General features: G+C 40.1%; 1 protein-coding gene across 3 annotated transcripts in view; it reads right to left on the reverse strand.

Moving 5' to 3' along the window:
• DIS3L2 (DIS3 like 3'-5' exoribonuclease 2) overlaps positions 1 to 18,015 on the reverse strand; it is a 339,465-nt gene that overhangs the window by 217,311 nt on the left and 104,139 nt on the right. For all 3 annotated transcript variants that reach the window (XR_005837101.1, XM_008690555.2, XM_040639041.1), the window contains exon 6: positions 1,428 to 1,662. Coding sequence is in view for 2 of the 3 variants with exons in the window: in XM_008690555.2 (XP_008688777.2) it covers positions 1,428 to 1,662 (235 nt within the window). In the remaining variant the exon portion in view is untranslated. The remainder of the gene's footprint in view (positions 1 to 1,427; positions 1,663 to 18,015) is intronic.

Raw genomic sequence — 18,015 nt, forward strand, 5'->3', positions numbered from 1 at the left:
GCCTGGCTTTGTCTTGCAAGTATCTCCCTCCCTAGGTGATCTTGCTGATGGAGGATCTGGCTACACAGGGTCCTGGTTCTTTGCCTCTCTTCTCACAGAGAAGACATGACTCACAATACTGACGCCATGATAATACAAACGCACTCTCAGAAGAGGGTCACGGTATCCAACTGTTTTTAAAGGAAGAAAGAGAAAACATCAGAAGAATGAAATTTCAAGGAATAACATCTAACCGATATCGGCCGAGCCTGGAACAGTGAAATCATTAGTTAACTAAGCAGGCCACAAAACAAAAGGAACCTGAGTGCATCAGGTCAGTGTACCTGTGGGCCACTGACGAAGCAGCAGTCTCTTCATTCAAAAAGAATTTCACAATTAGAAAGTCCTTCTGAATGAGTAGTACTAGGCACCAAGAAGCGACACATGTTTTCAGAAAATGCTCACCACCCCAGGTCACTACCTCATCAACAGTAAAGAAACAGAGTGATCTGTACGCAATCACTTCCTGAAATCACCTCCAGCTTACTTCAGGATGTCAGTGAGGCATGCTCCCCAGTGCCTATCACAGTGTGTCCATAGAACATCCTCTTTTAGTCATCTTCTGGCACTTCTTCTAGTCTTTCAAGGGACAGTACCAGAAACTTTTTCCTGATTAAAAAAAGCTCATAATCTAGTTGGCCTGGCTAGGTCGATCGTTTCCATGTCAGAGAATAGATAAAACTCAATTTGGCTGGAAAATATACTCCCTGCACTTAAAACTTCTTAGCAATCTATACATGAAAATATTCCAATTTTCACTGCTACCTTCCCTTTAGTTTCCCAGTGTGTGGTCAGCTAGGGCCCTTGGTCGTAGCTCCTCGCCCATGTGTTTGCACCTGCTTTCTTCTCCAACCAGAGAACACCTGGCTTAGATTTTCATCAGAGACAGTAAGACTGGCTTTTTTTCAAAGTTTAGAATCAAAACACTTTGTAAAGATAATCTACTTATCAAATTTAAGGTGATCTATTCCCACCACCAATGATGAAAAATACTTTTAAAATGAAGAGTTAAAGCAAAATCCAGGGTAAAATGACATGCTTTTTTGGATTTGAAAGATTGGTTTAATTCTGTTCCTATCAGCTACAGGGGTGGACTGGGCTCATCACAGGAAACTTCGAGATTAGCTATCAACACAACTCAAGACCTATTAGGGAAGGATAACAGCACCCACTGGCCACATGAGCCACTAGCAGCATCTCCAGCCCCTCCTCAACAGCCAGCAGACAGAAACAGTCAAAGATCCCCCCTTCCTAAAAGCTGCCACTGGTTAGAAATTGGGAAGGTCCCAAATGCACTGTGCGATTAAGTCTGTAGCACAGAGAGAATCCCAATCCTTACAACAATCAGGTTAGTAAAATAAAATGTCAGACAGCAATCCAGGACTCACCTTTGTCATGAACACAAACTGAGAGTTTCTTGACACCATCAACCAGAACATTCTGTGTGTTGCCATGTCCATCTTCTGAGTCGCTGTCATCAAACTGAGCCTCTATAATGACATCAGGACTGTCATTACAGCCTTTCACGGACTGCTGCAGGGGATGGCTTCCACAGAGCTCCTCAGGGAGGTCTAATTCATAGGCACCTTCTGTTTCTTTGTCATTGCTCTCTGGTTTAATTACCTGAAGAAAATAGAAAAGTTCTGCTAAATCACTGGAGGGAGGAATGGCAAATAATAGATTTTTCTTCTTTTGTTTTTCGTTCCTAAGGGGAAAATGCACATTCAGAAGCTCACAGCAATGGGCACTCACCATGCAGCTTGAAAAAGAATATTTATTTTTCAGCTGCACAGACTACCTTATGGAGACAATCCATCCAGCAGTGCCAGGGTGGCCCTCAGCAACTCAAGATGCCCAAGATGAATGCCATATCTACTCCCCATCTTTCTGATGGACCTGTTCATCCGCTCTCCCCCAGAGGCCCCAAATACCATAAGTACTAAGCTGCTTCATAAGGGTACAATCACATGGATCAGTGGGTATGTTCTGAGGTGATAAAAGCACTTAGCATAGTATGTTACTGCACTCCAAATGAAACCACAGAAAATGATGAAATGGAAAAAACAAAATTAAATGTAAATAAGAGTTTCTAAATGTTCTCATAAAAAATAAAAGCCCTTAATTCTCCATTTTGAGGCTTGAAATTGGTATAGAAAGCACACAACTGATGGATATTTATACTAGCACTGAGAATGAAGCATTACATAATCTGACATTTTCAATTAAAAAAAGAGTAAAGCAAACAAGAGTCTAGATACTAATCCACTTAATAAGTCTGTCACATAACAGTCATACATCAGTACTCCGATTGCCATGGCATTTGATTTCTATGGATTTCTACAGCAGTTTCTCTGTGTGTTTAATCTCGAGAGGTCTAACATTTTTCTGAGTTTAACCTTGAAGTTTCAAAATAGATGCCCGCCTTCAACAAGCCAGATTACCATTTGAATTAGACCACACAAAGGTCCTTTAATAAGGGATCTTTATCTTACACAAGGCAGAAAAAATTACTGAAAGAAATCTTTCCCAAAACATTTTCACGTCACAGACTCCAATTAACATAACCATCCCCAGACAATGAATATTATGTTCACCCAGAAAATCAAAGTCAAATACTACCAAAGTATTCTAAAAATTCTAAGAATATATTCCCAGGTTTTTAAAAAAGTGACTTCATGAAAATGTGGTAACAGAAAAACTTGTAAACAGTAGTTAATTATTCAGAGTAAAATTGTGCCTTTTAATAACATTTTTTGAAAACTTGATTCCCAGTTTCTGAATATATGTAATGAAATTTTCTTTCAACTCTTGCCATGTTTTGACCCTTGTCACATTCATTCATTCATTTGTTCATTCTTTCATTAAGAGAAGTTTGAAGGTTCATCTTCTTTTTTTTTTTTTTTTTTTTTTTAAAGATTTTATTTATTTATTTGACAGAGATAGAGACAGCCAGCGAGAGGGAACACAAGCAGGGGGAGTGGGAGAGGAAGAAGCAGGCTCATAGCGGAGGAGCCTGATGTGGGGCTCGATCCCGGAACGCCGGGATCACGCCCTGAGCCGAAGGCAGATGCTTAACCGCTGTGCCACCCAGGCGCCCCGAGGTTCATCTTCTTTGATAGTAAAAGAAAAAAAATTCAACTGGCTAGGCCAGAAATCTCCAAAAAGATTCCCTCAAGGAAGAGGGAAGCCACAGTCGATCTTTAAATTAATATACAATCATAAAACCCAGCTCTCCTCTGTGCATTTCTGCTTGTCACATTAAGTCTGGTTTTCATGCCTGACCTAAAGGAGATCATTCAAAAAATAGAGAATTCACTGACAAGTTAGAGAGGAAAAAGAATTTGACATCATTCAAATCAGCAAACCTAGTCGATATCCTTAAATGTGCCTGGCAAATTCAGTAGCATTTAGGAAGATCTGCCCCGACCCTCCTCAAAGAATGAACATACCTTGGGCTTTGTCAGAATAGCCCAAAGCATGGGGCACCTGGGTAGCTCAGTCAGTTAAGCATCTGACTTTGGCTCAGGTCTTGATCCCAGGGTCCTGGGATCGAGCCTGGCATTGGGCACCTCACTCAGTGGAGAGTCTGCTCGTCCCTCTCCCTCTGTCCCCCCCCCCCCGCCTTGTGCTCTCAAATAAATAAATAAAATCTTTAAAAAAAAAAAATAGCCCAAAGCACAGTCAGGACATATACGTGCACCCTCTGTGTCTAACGCATGGTGACTACGACAGGATAACTGCTCTGTTGTTTTTTCTACATCATTCCCACACACAATTTCTCCTCAGAGCGAAGAGGTGGGACTAGGGCTGAAGAAGAATGCCTCATGTGCTAGAGTTAGACTCGCAGGTAACATGCAGTCTTCTGGAAAGGTGTTAAGCAAAGGTTCCATGTTTTTAGTTTCCACTATGTATTTCCGCCACTAATGGTTTCACAAAGGATTTAGTTCCCACAGGCCATGGAGAAAATCTTACAAGGGGAATCAGAATTCTGACATTATCAAATTTGAATGCTTAACTATCCTTCAGTGAAAAGTAGTCTTTCTCCATATGCATGTATATGTCTGTGTAAAATGTAACAAGAATTCTGTAATCACCATGACTCTGCTACTTACTAAAAATTATGCTATGGCTCACAAATAAAAAGTCCAAATAAAAGTCAACGGGAAGAGGAGAGCAGGGGAGAGCAATAACCAGAGTACACCAAGCCTGACTGTATAGCACGTTTTATTTTATTTTTTTCTTTTTTTTTATTTTAATGTTTTTTTATTATATTATGTTAGTCACCATACAGTACATCCCCGGTTTCCAATGTAAAGCTCGATGATTCATTAGTTGTGTATAACACCCAGTGCACCATGCAATACGTGCCCTCCTTACTACCCATCACTGGTCTATCCCATTCCCCCACCCCCCTCCCCTCTGAAGCCCTCAGTTTGTTTCTCAAGGCCATAGTGTATAGCACGTTTTAAAACCAGCCCAGTTCTGACTTTATGATAATCTCCATGGTTTAGATTAGTTATATTCAAGAACTAGTGTTTTCGGCACTAAACTCACTTCTGAGTTACTAAATTAAAAAATGTTGTAAGGAAGCAGGACTTAATGAATAAATAAAGTCATTCAAAACTGTGTAATTCAAATATAAATTGGAGTGCCTGGGCGGCTCTGTTGGTTAAGCATCTGACTCCTGATGTCAGCTCAGGTCATGAGATCAAGCCCCACATCAGGCTCCACGATTCTAAGGTTGTCTTTCTCCCTTTCCTTCTGCCCTTCCCCCACCACCCTCTCTAAAAAAAAAAAATATATATATATATATATATATTAATATGTTGCATTTTAAAAGTATGTTTATTCTATTTTGTTATACCAGTACACACAAGAACAGAAATATATTCTGAGAAAAAAAGATCCCCAAACGACTACAGGATATAAAGACATTCTAAAACTACTCCATATCATACACTGGTTAAGAGTGAGGGTTGCAGGGGCGCCTGGGTGGCTCAGTCGTTAAGCGTCTGCCTTCGGCTCAGGGCGTGATCCTGGCATTATGGGATCGAGCCCCACATCAGGCTCCTCCACTGGGAGCCTGCTTCTTCCTCTCCCACTCCCCCTGCTTGTGTTCCCTCTCTCGCTGGCTATCTCTCTCTCTGTCAAATAAATAAAATCTTAAAAAAAAAAAGAATGAGGGTTGCAGGACCCTTAGAGAAATGGCTAATTCAAGTCTGGATCAGGAAGTCGATAAGATGAACCTGGAACATTTTGTCATAACAGAAAACAAGGAAGCTATCAAAGGCTTCTAGGGTCTCACTGAAAAAACTCCGGAATCACCATGAAAAAGCTCTCTCTGGTCAACATTGGAAAATTCCAAGCATTTATCCTACCTTTCCTGTACAAACTGTACCTCAGGTTAACCAAATAGTTGATGAGGTAAAGATCTTTTTTACTGAAGAGTTTCAGCTAATTGAGAAGGAAAGAAAGACTTTCGGTATTACCATTTTGCCATCCCTACTGAAGTAATGGATTCAGGAAATGATCATCAATGGTTGCTAAAACCGACCAATTCATAACCCGATGGGGATGGAGTTTTATAACAAATGGACCAGAGTGGTAATACTTAAGAAGAGAAAGAATCATAGTGCTTCCTGAGGGACTATAATAGTAAGTCCATAACACTAACCATTAAGTATTTTTCCTCCAAATTGAACTTGAATCTGATCTGAAACAGGAGCATGTTAAACGAAATAGGGAGAGGACCCATTACACTCACTCGCCAGGTGACTTCATTCCATCTCAGGGCTTTAAATCTCTCTATATCCTATTAACTCCCAGAATTAAATGCCTAGCATCAACCACTCCCCTGAATGCCAGACTCCTATCCAACTGCCTACTTCACATCTTCCTTCGGATGCCAGCTGGCACCTCGGACAACAGAACCCTTGCTCCCCCTGGAACCCACTCCTCTCCCAGCATCTGCTTTCTCGAAGCAGATGGCACCAAACTATGGCATCTTCCTCTCGTGCCTCACATCCAATCCATCAGAAGAGTCCACTGGCCCTTTCTTTAAATATTTCTTCTTGCCGTTTGCACTATTATTGCCTTATTATTGTTGCATCCTTTATCTCCTTGCTGAGATAACCAGTCTCCTGATCTCCATTTTGGACCGAAGCAGCTAGAATGATTTTTAAACATAAATCAGATCGTGTCATTCTCCCAGTGGCTTCCCAACATCGTTCCATCGCCACACCACAAGGCCTTGTCAAACCAGGCCCATATTATTACTCCATTCTCATTTTCTATAACTTTTTCCTTTGCAAATTATACTCCAATCTAGAGATCTTCTTGTCATTCTTAGAATACTAAAACCTTCCATCCTGAGGTTCTTGCATTGCTATTCCCTCAATCTGGAAAACTCTGTGCCTGGCTATCCTTTTTTTTTTTTTTTTTTTTAAGATTTTATTTACTTATTTATTTGAGAGAGACAGAATGAGAGAGAATACAAGATGGGGGAGGGTCGAAGGGAGAAGGAGACTTCCTGATGAGCAGAGAGCCTGATGAGCAGGGAGCCTGATGCGGCACTCGATTCCAGGACTCCAGGAACATGACCTGAGCCAAAGGCAGTCACTTAAACAACTGAGCCACCCAGATGCCCCTGTGCCTGGCTAATCTTAGGGCTCGATCTCTTCATTTTGTTCAGGTCTCACCCCAAATATCCTTCTCTCAGAGAGGCCTTTCCTGATCACATTAACTGAAACAGGCCCACCCGTCTGTCGTTACTCTATCCTCTTACCCTGCTTTATTTTTCATCACTATACTTATCCCTACCTGACAATGTATTACACACTATGTACTTTCTGTCTCCCAACTAGAATGTAGGTTTCATGAGCACAATGGCTATTTTATTCACCATTTTATTCCAAGAGTACATTTAGTAGCCACTCAAATATATGTTAAATGAATGAATTACAGCAATTAATTAGGAAATAACTTGTTCAGAGTCTATCTTCTGTGATAAACTGTAAACTCCATGAAGTGAGCAAGGCCAGGCCTGACCCAGTGTATACTCAATCTCATCTGAGTGAACAAAGAACCAGAGGTGGCACACCGCATCCAACATCTCCATATGCCGAAAACCTGTCTCTCAAGACCTCGTCCAGCTGGCTTGGATTTTCTAGAACCCAGAGTCCACTGCACAATCTCAGCAGTTCCTCCCCACCCTCCACTACCTGACCCAGGCAAGAGTAATTTCTCCCTTTTCTGAAGTCCCAAAGCAATTCGTACGTACCCCCTTCTATGGCACTTCACAATTTCTTCACAGTATTAGTGTTATCTATGTATATGATTTACCTCATCTATTAACACTATATGCTCGCCAGCTGTATCTTATACATCTTCGTACATTCTATAGCAACTTGTATAATCAAGCTAGGTGCTCCATATTTAATAAACAGGTGGGAAAATGGGCTAAAAAAATGAAAAAATGAGTATAAAAGACAATCGGGATGCAAGAGAACGTTCAGAACAGTTTCCAGACACAAGAATATGTGGGTTAGAAACTAGCAGCTCAATTTTCCTTAGATCTGTAAAGTATGAGGCCTTCCTCTGTGGGATTAACCTTGAAAACGTTGAAGAGTCCCGTTCAGTGGTTCTCAACTCTGAAGTTTAGCAGATACCTCTGAGAATCAGATGAAAGCTGTCAGCCCTTCCTCCACAGAAAAATGCACATCTACAAACAGAAAGAAAGTATTCCATAAGAAAGCACAAGAGAGGAGAGTCAAAGGTCTGGTGCTGAAGGCCACCAGTTCAGGTCGGTCAATATTTCGGATTTCTGAGCTCAGAGTGAAAGGAGGGGACCCTGAGGAAAATGGATTTCTTACTGACCTATTAACTGAGGACTTTAAAAATTCCTCTGGGTTCCTCCACAGACCTGGGAGTGAGGCAGCAACTGCACGTATTGTCCCGAGTGCAGGCTGCACCCGGGATTATTCTGCCCTGGAGGTTTAGTCTAGTCTCTGGAGGACAGGACAGAAACGGATTAGTGACGGAAGCAAATGGCTGGGTCACACAGAACTTTGTCACTCCCAGTCTTGTTCCATGAACAGGGTAGGATGAGCACCACATAAACCCTGTTAATAAAAATAAATAAGGAAAATATACGCAGGTATCAACTGGGGCATAGAAATATGAAATAAAAGTGTCACTTGAAGCTACGAAAAATGCTTAAGAAATAATAGCCCTCTAGAATACTTCATAATTTTGATTTCCTTAAACCCTCCCTCCTAAACACAAATGCACATACACATACACAGAGAAATGTTTGTCAGATATACCCTTCAGTTAGTTTTACCAAGGACGAGTCTGTCATCTACCTATTGCCTCCTTTTAGAAGGTAAAATTGGGTGACAGAATGGTGTGGCAGTGCAGTGAGAGGAAAAGATGATCCCCTTTCTCCATCAGGCTATAATCCTTATGCTCTGGGGGATGGAGAGCAGTAATCTGGCCTTTTCAGCGGTACCAGGGAGCAACCCTGACAACCGTTAGGATGAAATTAAGGGGAGGCTATGAGCAGCTTACTATTGAAAGGAACAGGCAAGAGGCCTAAGCCCAGAATCTTGAGTTCAGAGCACATGAGAGAAGGAGACACACCTTTTGGAAAAGGAGGGTGAGTGTAGTACGACTTCTGTACTTTAAGAGAAATATAAACCCTGTGTTAGCAAAGAAATGATCAAATGCTTTGTAGAATCTCCCTGCTTTGAAGACAAGAATGGTTGCTGAATCAGAGACCCTACGAAACTGTGTAAGTGGAAAATGGCTAAGGAAGAAGCTACTCTTAAAGTCTGACAGAATTTTAGGAAATAATACATGAGAAAATATATAGGAAAATACGTATTAAACATACACAAAAAGCACTGCCACAAAAAATGATAAACTCCAATAAAATTAATTTTTCCTAAGATAACATTATCCTAAGATAATATAAAAGAAATTTTATTTTATTTTTTTTAAGGTTTTATTTATTTATTTGAGAGAGAGAGTGCATGAGCAGGGGGAAAGGGCAGAGGCAGGGGGAGAAGCAGACTCCCTGCTGAACAGGGAGCCCAACATGGGGCTCCATCCCAAGACCCTGGGATCATGACCTGAGCCAAAGGCAGATGCTTAACCGACTGAGCCACCCAGGCGCCCCTAAAAGAAATTTTAAAGATAAGCCATAGATGTGCTCATATCCAGAATGCATAAAAAACTCCCACAGCTCAATCAAAGATAGACAATCTAACAGAAAAATGGGGAAAAGTCTTAAAGGCACTTTACAAAATAGCTTAACAGTCAATAAAGATGGAAAAGTGCTCAGCCTCATTAGTCATCAGAGAAATGCAAATAAAAACTATAATGAGATATCACTATAAACCTACAGATAGGCAAAAACTAAAAATCCAGACAATACCAAATGTTATCAAGAATGTACAATAATACTCCGCTGGTCTGAATGTAAACTGTCCAGTGAAGTAGAAAACAGATCCATTCGGTTCCTATGCAGGCTTACACCAATATGCTGTCCTGCCTCCCTCTGGATTTTGAGCGGTGAACACATGAAAAAAGACAAAACTGGGAAAGGACATTTATGCAAAAGCAGGGAGATAAGAAAATGCAAATTTTCCTTTAGTAAAGGCAAGTAATGGTGACAATGTTCAGTAAGAGAAAGAAGGATGAAGCAGCAGACGTGAAGAGCCCCGAATGCCAATTTAATGAGTCTGGTCTTTACCATAAAGCTCATGAAGTGGGGAAGTAGGAAAAAGTGGTGAAAAGCAGGAACTCTAGTCAACACAACTGGGCTTGCATCATGGCTCTGCCACTTACTAGCAATATCACTTTGGGAAAGTTATTTAATCTCTTTGAATCTCAGTTTTATTATCTTTAAAATGAGGACAAGAGTATCCAATATTATAAGGTTATTATGGAACTGAGAATTTATGAAAAACTCTTTGCACAGGTGTCTGGAGTTTAATATTTCTTTAAGGGAAAACAAATCTAGGCTTTAAACCCAAAAAGTTCAAGGTGGTGAGGAACATCCAGGTGGTAGCCAGAAATATAGGTCTGGAGATGGGAAGAGTGTACCGGAAGGCAGAAACTGAACGATTAGGGAGCTAAACACAGTGGGGTGACAATTAAGCAAAGGTGTCCCAGGGCCAAGTGTCAACTGAAAAGAGAAGCTGAGAACAGAGACCTGAGAAGAGAGTCATTTATTTTTTTTTTAAAGATTTTTAAAATTTATTTATTTTTGAAAGAGAGAGAGCACGAGCGGGGGAGACGGGCAGAGGGAGAAGCAGACTCCCCACTGGCACGGAGCCCGATGCTGGGCTCGACCCCAGGACCCTGGGATCATGACCTGAGCCAAAGGCAGACACTTAACCGACTGAGCAACCCAGGCGTCCCAGAAAAGACTCATTTAAAGAGGGTTCAACAAGAAACATGAGTTAGTGAAGCGAGAGAATTTAAATATAATTATGAATACGTTCAACACTAAGGCTTTTCTTGTGACTTTTCATCCTCTTTTTTTTTAAAGAAGGCTCCAAGCCCAGCATGGAGCCCAACGCCAGGCTTGAACTCACAACCCTGAGATCAAGATCAACTCTGAGCTGAGATCAAGAGTCAGATGGTTAAACGATTGAGCCACCCAGGCAGGCGCCTGACCACTCCTTGTACTCTTCATGCACAATCTTCCCTGTGCATTTCACATATTAACTGATTTGATCCACACAATGACCCTGAGTGATACACGGAAGAGTAATTATGTCCATCTCAAAGAGGAAAAAATAGCTCCTAAATGGCAGAGCTGTGACATGCACACAGATCTAGGATTCTAGGTCCAGTGCCCTTAGTCCTGGACACTCCTATGGGAGATTTCCTGCCAACAGATTCAGAGTAAGCTTCACACATACAGCTCCCACCACTAACATCCACTGCATGAAATGCCTCTACGTGTTTTGCCCTCCAGAAGATACTCAAACTTCAAGATCCAGCTCTTGGGTGAATGCTTCTCTGAGTAACCTCCCTCTCTTAAGAAATGTTCTTTCTTTCCTTTGTTCCACTGCTATTCCTTAACTATTCTTTCACTATAAGATTTCTTGATCAGGCTATATTCCATTTATTTGTTTGCATATTTCTCTCTTCCATCAGACAGCAAACCATATCACATTCATTTTTTATATTCCCCCATGGATTCTAAAATGCTTGGCATTTAAAACATGCTCCATAAATATGCGTTTCCTTTTCTTCCAAAGAGAATGAGAAAGACTTGAATCAATCATAAAAGAAGCATTCTAAAAAATAATTACAAGAAATGAATAAAACAACTACCAAGCAGCAAGAGCCAGCTAAATTCAGATGCACGTCTACATGATATGGCATGATACTACACTGCCCTCCGTAAACACACCGTCTGCAAAGGAGGAAAAAGTCAGCAGTTCCTTTATCACAGGTGAAACTTACTACCCTAAGAAGCAAATACAAATACAAAAGCAAATGAGTAAATCTGGAAGACATTTAAATAAATGCACTTTTCTAAAATAATTCTAGGCCTTCATACCTAAATTACAACTCCAGTTTCAATATAACCATAAACTACATTCCCCAATTTGAAAGCAACAGTTTTAGCAAGAAAAACTGCAAATGGCTGGATAAAAAAGAGAAAGTCCAGATCCAGGCACAGCCTCCAGGGGTATTTCCCCGATTGCTGCAGAGTTGTGAAGTACCAATCCATCCCTCAGAAAGGTAAATTTACATCACCTCCAAAGTACAACTGAAACTGACCAGAATCAAGACACTAGTCACTTCACCAACTGTTTGATATTGATTAGATGTCTCTTTCCCTTCCTTTTATAATTAATATATTTCAAAACTGGGGAGCAACAGAAAGAATTCCTGTAATGAAACAAATCCAGTAGAGTCCTAAATAAAAATGCCAAGTAACATTTTCATCATGCTGGCTTACCTAAATTCCAAGCATGAAACATTTCATAGTTTTCCTATCTACTGATAAAGTATAACTCTTCCTTAAACATAAAAGTCATCTTTGAAAAGTGCTATGTTACCTGTTATAAAAAGAGTAAGTCCATATTAGCACTGGAAACTTCTGTTCCAAGCAAATAAATTCTATTACATTCCCCGGGGGCAGGGGGGTGCTATCAACTTGGTATAACGCAGCTTTTCCAAAAGATTCACATATACCTATGCCTACAGGCACTTTCTGCTCTAAGGGCTGTTTATGACAGTGTCGGCTGAAGGCTTTGTGGAAGGACATAATGTCCTGCCTATCCTACTACCTCAGCCTTTGATTCAGAGCTAATATATGTCATGAGGTCCACCTAGGAGCTGCTTTTCATTTTTTGGCTCCTCTGGCTGGGCTTAAATGACAGCACTCACTTGCCACACATGTTTTAACAAACTTTCAAATCCCTTAATGGCACACTTGGGACACAATATAATACACTGTTCAGGAAATACCTTGGAGCCAAGAAAAGCTATTGATATTTCCACAGGGAGTTCCTGACAAGGCTTGCCAATAAGCTTCTTTCATTATAAAGTATGACCATGGACATATCATTTTAAAGACATATTACAGACATTCTTAAAGGCGTATGTGTTATTGGGAACTTTGTTTGCCTAAGGTAGTTCATTCAAAAATACCTTTTTATTTCGTTTACAGGAACAGAACTATTTCCATTCTACTGGTTACTCAGGAAAAAAATTCTTTACCTTTTTCAATCAATCAATTCATCTTCTTTTCTTCTCTCTCTCCCTCTCTTTCTCTCTCTCTCTCACACACACACTCCCCACCACCACATCCATTAGCTCATCCTATCAACTCTACCTCCATGGCTACCATGGCCACCACCCTAGTTCAGGCTCCATCATCTCTCACTTGATTATAGGTAACAGACTCGAAAGGGGTCTCCCTACTTCTATTCTCTCACTCTTTCTGTCTGTTTCCAACACAGCAAAGTGAGCCTATGAAATAGAAGTCCTATCATGTCAAATTCTTTGCTCTAAATCCTCCAAGGTTTTCCACCTTCATTAGAGCTAAAACTCAAATACTGATTAATGCACAGCCCTCCCTGGCCCCTACCCCTACCCCATGAGCCCTCCGACCTCATTTCCAGCTATTCTCTGCTTCAGCTTTTTGCTGTTCCTTGAACACGCAAGGCACATATTTACCGTCCCCCAAGATCTCCACAAGGATAGCTCCCTCACTTCTTTCCATTCTTACTCAAAGTCACCTTCTCAAGGAAGCCTTCTTTGGTTGCCATATTTAAAATCTCAACCCCAGGGGCGCCTGGGTGGTACAGTCGGTTAAGGGTCCAACTCTGGGTTTCGGCTCGGGTCGTGGTCTCATGGTCATGAGATCGAGCTTCGCATCCAGCCCCGCACTCAGTGTGGAGTCTGCTTGAGATTCTCTCTCCCTCTCCCTCTGCCCCTCCCGCTCATGCTCTCTCTTTCTCTAAAATAAATAAATAAATCTTTAAAAAATAAAATTAAATAAAATCTCAACCCCATCCCCAAAACACATATCTCTCTCCCTTATTTATTTTCCCCTTTAGTACTAATCGCTATTGAGCATGCCACACATAGTATTTTATTTATATCATTATATCCTTCCCAGTGAAACAAGCTCCACAAAGGCAAGGACTTGGCCTGTTTGCTCACTATTATATTCCCAGCACTTAATATGGTACCTAATATAAGGCCTCCTACACAATCCCATCTTAATGTGTTACTATCACCTTAAACTCAAAATATCAAAAACCACTCTGGTCTTTCCCCTCAAAGCACTCCCCTTTCCAGCACCATTACCACTTTCTTCCAGGCCTTGCAAACTCAAAACATCACAACCACATCAACTCTTCCCTATTGCTGAACATACTGCTTCACCAAATCCTTCGCTTGTCTTTTTACAAGTGCTCTTATATCTCTACAAATTCCCTGGCATTCTCATGCTGCATCCTCAAAAAAAAAAAAAACCTGATTAAATTACCTTCTTATTCAAAAACTTTCCATGGATCTCCCTTCCTAGAGAAACTAATTCTCTGTTTTGGGGCTTACCATTCAAAGACCTTTTGAATGTCCACTGATCTTTTTAGACCATTTGAATCTTACCTGCCACTCCCTTCCATTACATACCATTCACAGGCCGCTGCAACTTTTCCCTCACTTAGATCACAACTCGAAAACAGGTTTCTAGCAACTCAGAACAGCAGGATCTGTCTCCCTCTATTCATCTGTGACTGCAGTAAAGGAAAACTAATACAACTCCCTACTGAAAAATGGTTCAATTTTGTTTTAAATATTTTAAGAAAAAAAGGAAAAAGGGCTCTTGCAGAAATGATCTGTATCTGTCAAGGAGCAGACCAGGCTCGGATTGCAGGAGAGGAAGAGAGCAAAAGTTTGACTAGTCAGGGTTTAGCGTCTCTGGACACTGCTCCTAAGAGATCATGGAACTTGAAACAGAATTATGGGTGTCCTGTGACACGTACCCTCACTCCTCTTCTGCATGGCTACTGCAAACAACTAACCAAACACAATCCAAATCTGGTACAGCCAAGCCTCTGGACCTAGTCACCAAGGAGAGGAAGACGCAGGAATGCTTCACCTTAGAGGAGACAGAGTTCACAAAACACAGTAGAATCCAACTAGAGTAATCTCGGAAACAAGGCATTAAATATTTTAATGCCAGAAATGAGCAGAGACATAGGGAATAGAATTTGGCAGAACATCACACCAAGTTCTGAAGCTCAGACACAAATAAAGAAAAGTTGGGCAAGAAGCTGGATAGAAGCAAACCTGGGAAAGCAGACCCAAGGCAAGAGTTCCCAAGAAAAGACAGAACTGAATGAAAGACCTTCCAAGAACAGAGTCCATGGAAGGAACAATCATTGAGATTTAGTGAAAGAACATATACAGGTACACGGAGCTCAGTAGGTAGTGAATGCTTTCTTTCAAATCTGAATCTTTACTGCATTTTTGACCTAAGTCTTTAAAACATACTTAATGTATTAATAATGACTAGTTTAGCCGCAAGAAATGAAAAAAAAACCAAACTTGAATTGGCTCTTTTTAAATAACTTATTAGCTTACATAATTGAGTCTACCTGATCAGATTGTGAGGCTCACCTGGTATTTGAGAGAGAGAAAGAGAGAGAGAGAGAGAGAGAGAGAGAGCACGTGTGTCAGCTCAGATGCCCTCAATATTAGCTCCATTATCAGGGCAGCCTCCTCTTCATAGTGTGAATAAGGATTCCAATAGCTTCAGAATTACATCCTTTCTTCTTAGAGACCCCATGGAGAAAAAAGGGAGAAATTCTTACACAGGTGCTCTGCAAATCAGTCCCAGGATTACCCTGCTGGGGTTGATTTGGGTTGCATGCCCATTTGTGAATCAATCACAGGACAAGGAGGTAGACTAAACTGATACATCCCTGTATCTGAGGAATGTGACCAATTTTTCAATGCTAGTAAAAAATAAAGCTAAAGTCTCCTCAGAAATGCTCAAAGTATGGGGGCACCTGGGTGGCTCAGTCAGTTAAGCATCTGACTCTTGATCTCAGCTCAGGTCTTGATCTCAGGGTCATAAGTCTAAGCACAATGGTGGGCTCCATGCTGGGCATGGAGCCTACTTAAGAAAAAGAAAGAAAGAAAGACATGTTCAAAGCAGGGCTCTTTTTTAAAAAACAATTATCTGTATTTCTTCACAGAAGCCTACTGATATAATTTCCAACTGTTCCCTGAATCAAAGATCATTCCCCTTTCAGAATCATAACAATTTTCAATATGAAATCAAAGCAGGAATGTAACATCATGCAGGATAGAAAATATTCAAAAAGTTTAAACAACATGTTCAAGAATGTAGAGCACATGTCAAATAAAGACTATTTGATTTAAAATTTTTACATGTATAGACACAGCTGCAGTGTCTGACCTCAGATTCCTTCACATCACACCAATCTCCAGCAAAACGGATTTCACATCCTTGACATACTTCAATATCCTGGACATCACTGAAAAATAAGCTCAATTTGAAGGCCATTTCAGAAAACCACACAGTACACAATGAAAATTTTTCAGAACAAGGGAGACTGAGAACATTAATGTAAGGGGTACAACCCAAGAGCCTAATGATGTTCCATACAGACAGTTTACTATTAGTAGATTAACCACAATTGTCTGGAAAGTCAGCCAATGTCTGAACTACCACCTTCATATATTGATAATAAAAACGGAAACCACATTTCTCTGATTAGTGGTTACTGGCACACTGTAAACTCTGTACCTACTGCTAGATTTTTAAAATAGATTTAAAGTACAGCCAACTCCAAAAATCTACTTGTATCTGCAACTATCCTTTCCTTCTTTACGCCTGAAGCCACAGCAGAGCAATATAGCTTTGAATACTATTTCTTGCCTTGAGGGCTTTGCTTACTGGGTAATACCCCCCAACACTATTTCATTTCTCCCTCCCTCTCTATGATAAACCTTTCTAATATCCACATGTGATGTTCTCTATCATTTCCATTCTTTGAAAACATTCTCATAAAACTGGAGTAGTTATATTAATATCAGTCAAATTAAAAAAAAATTTTTAATTAAAAAAATATTTTAAAAAATATATGAACAACATTTATACAAGTCAAAGGACTTTATTTTTTCAAAGGACTTTCATTCATATTCTATAAAGTCTTAACTCATTAATACAATGACAAACCAATTTAATAATTGGGTAAAAAACTAGCATAGGCATTTCAGAAAAGACTATCTATCTATCTATATCTATATAGATATAGATAGATATAGATGGCCAATGAACACACACCCAAAAACTGTTCAAGCATCATTTCATCATCAGGGAAATGCAAAACAAAAGATAACAAAAAACTACAATGACAAAAATCAATACTCCTATGGGCCTACCGGAATGGTTTAAAACTATACTACTATATCCTGCTGAGGATGTGGAGAAACTGACATTTTTAATAGGAGTAAAAAATGGTACAACTACGCTGGAAAACTGCTTCATGGTTTCTTATAAAGACAAACACGTTTACCAATGATCCAGCGATTCTATTTCTGGCTATTTAACCAAGAGAAATAAAAACATATGTCCATACAAAGACATGTACAGCAGTGGTCACAGAAGTTTTATTCTTAAAGGTCAAAAAAAATGAAAATAACTCAAGTGTCCTTCAACTGGTGGATGGGTAAACAAACTCTGGGACATCTATATAGTGGAATAGTATTCAACAACAATAAACAACATGGATGGATCTCAAATGCATTATGCTAATAGAAAAAGGCCAGACTCAAAATAATTCCATTTATATGACATTTCTACAAAGGGCAAACCCATAGGGACATAAAACAGATTAGTGATTGGCAAGGGCTGTGGGGTAAGAGGAAGTGCAGACTAAAAAGTGCTGCAAGGGAATCTGGGGTACGATAGGACTATTTTCTATCCTGACTATGGTAGAGGTTACACAAATCTATACAGCTTTTAAAATTCATAGAACTGAATGCTAGAAAGGGAGAATTTTACTGTATGTAAATATGTAAACCAAATAAATCTCCTTTGTATCCAAGCCAAACAAGCTTAGCATCTATACACACGGAGGAGAAAAAACTCAATTAAAACATGCAAAGTATTAGCCAAGGTAATCAACCGATGATATCAAATATTTTTCATTCTGCCAAAATCTGAAATCCAATAAACATTTATCAAAATCTTATAATGTCGAAAAGCATCTACTAGGCATTAAATAACCCCTCCTTACAGTGAGGTGACACTTAATAGTTAACAAAATACTCAAAAATATCATCACTACTACCAGGCCCCTGATACCTGGAAATAAGTAGGACCCACAAGGAACATCCCCAAATATCTGTAACCAAAAGTATACATCATTCAAATGGCATAAGCTCTGAGCAGTGAAAGGAACG

This window comes from Ursus maritimus, unplaced genomic scaffold (assembly GCF_017311325.1).
Source record: "Ursus maritimus isolate PB19 unplaced genomic scaffold, ASM1731132v1 scaffold_1, whole genome shotgun sequence".
In the NCBI taxonomy this organism is placed as follows: Eukaryota; Metazoa; Chordata; class Mammalia; order Carnivora; family Ursidae; genus Ursus; species Ursus maritimus.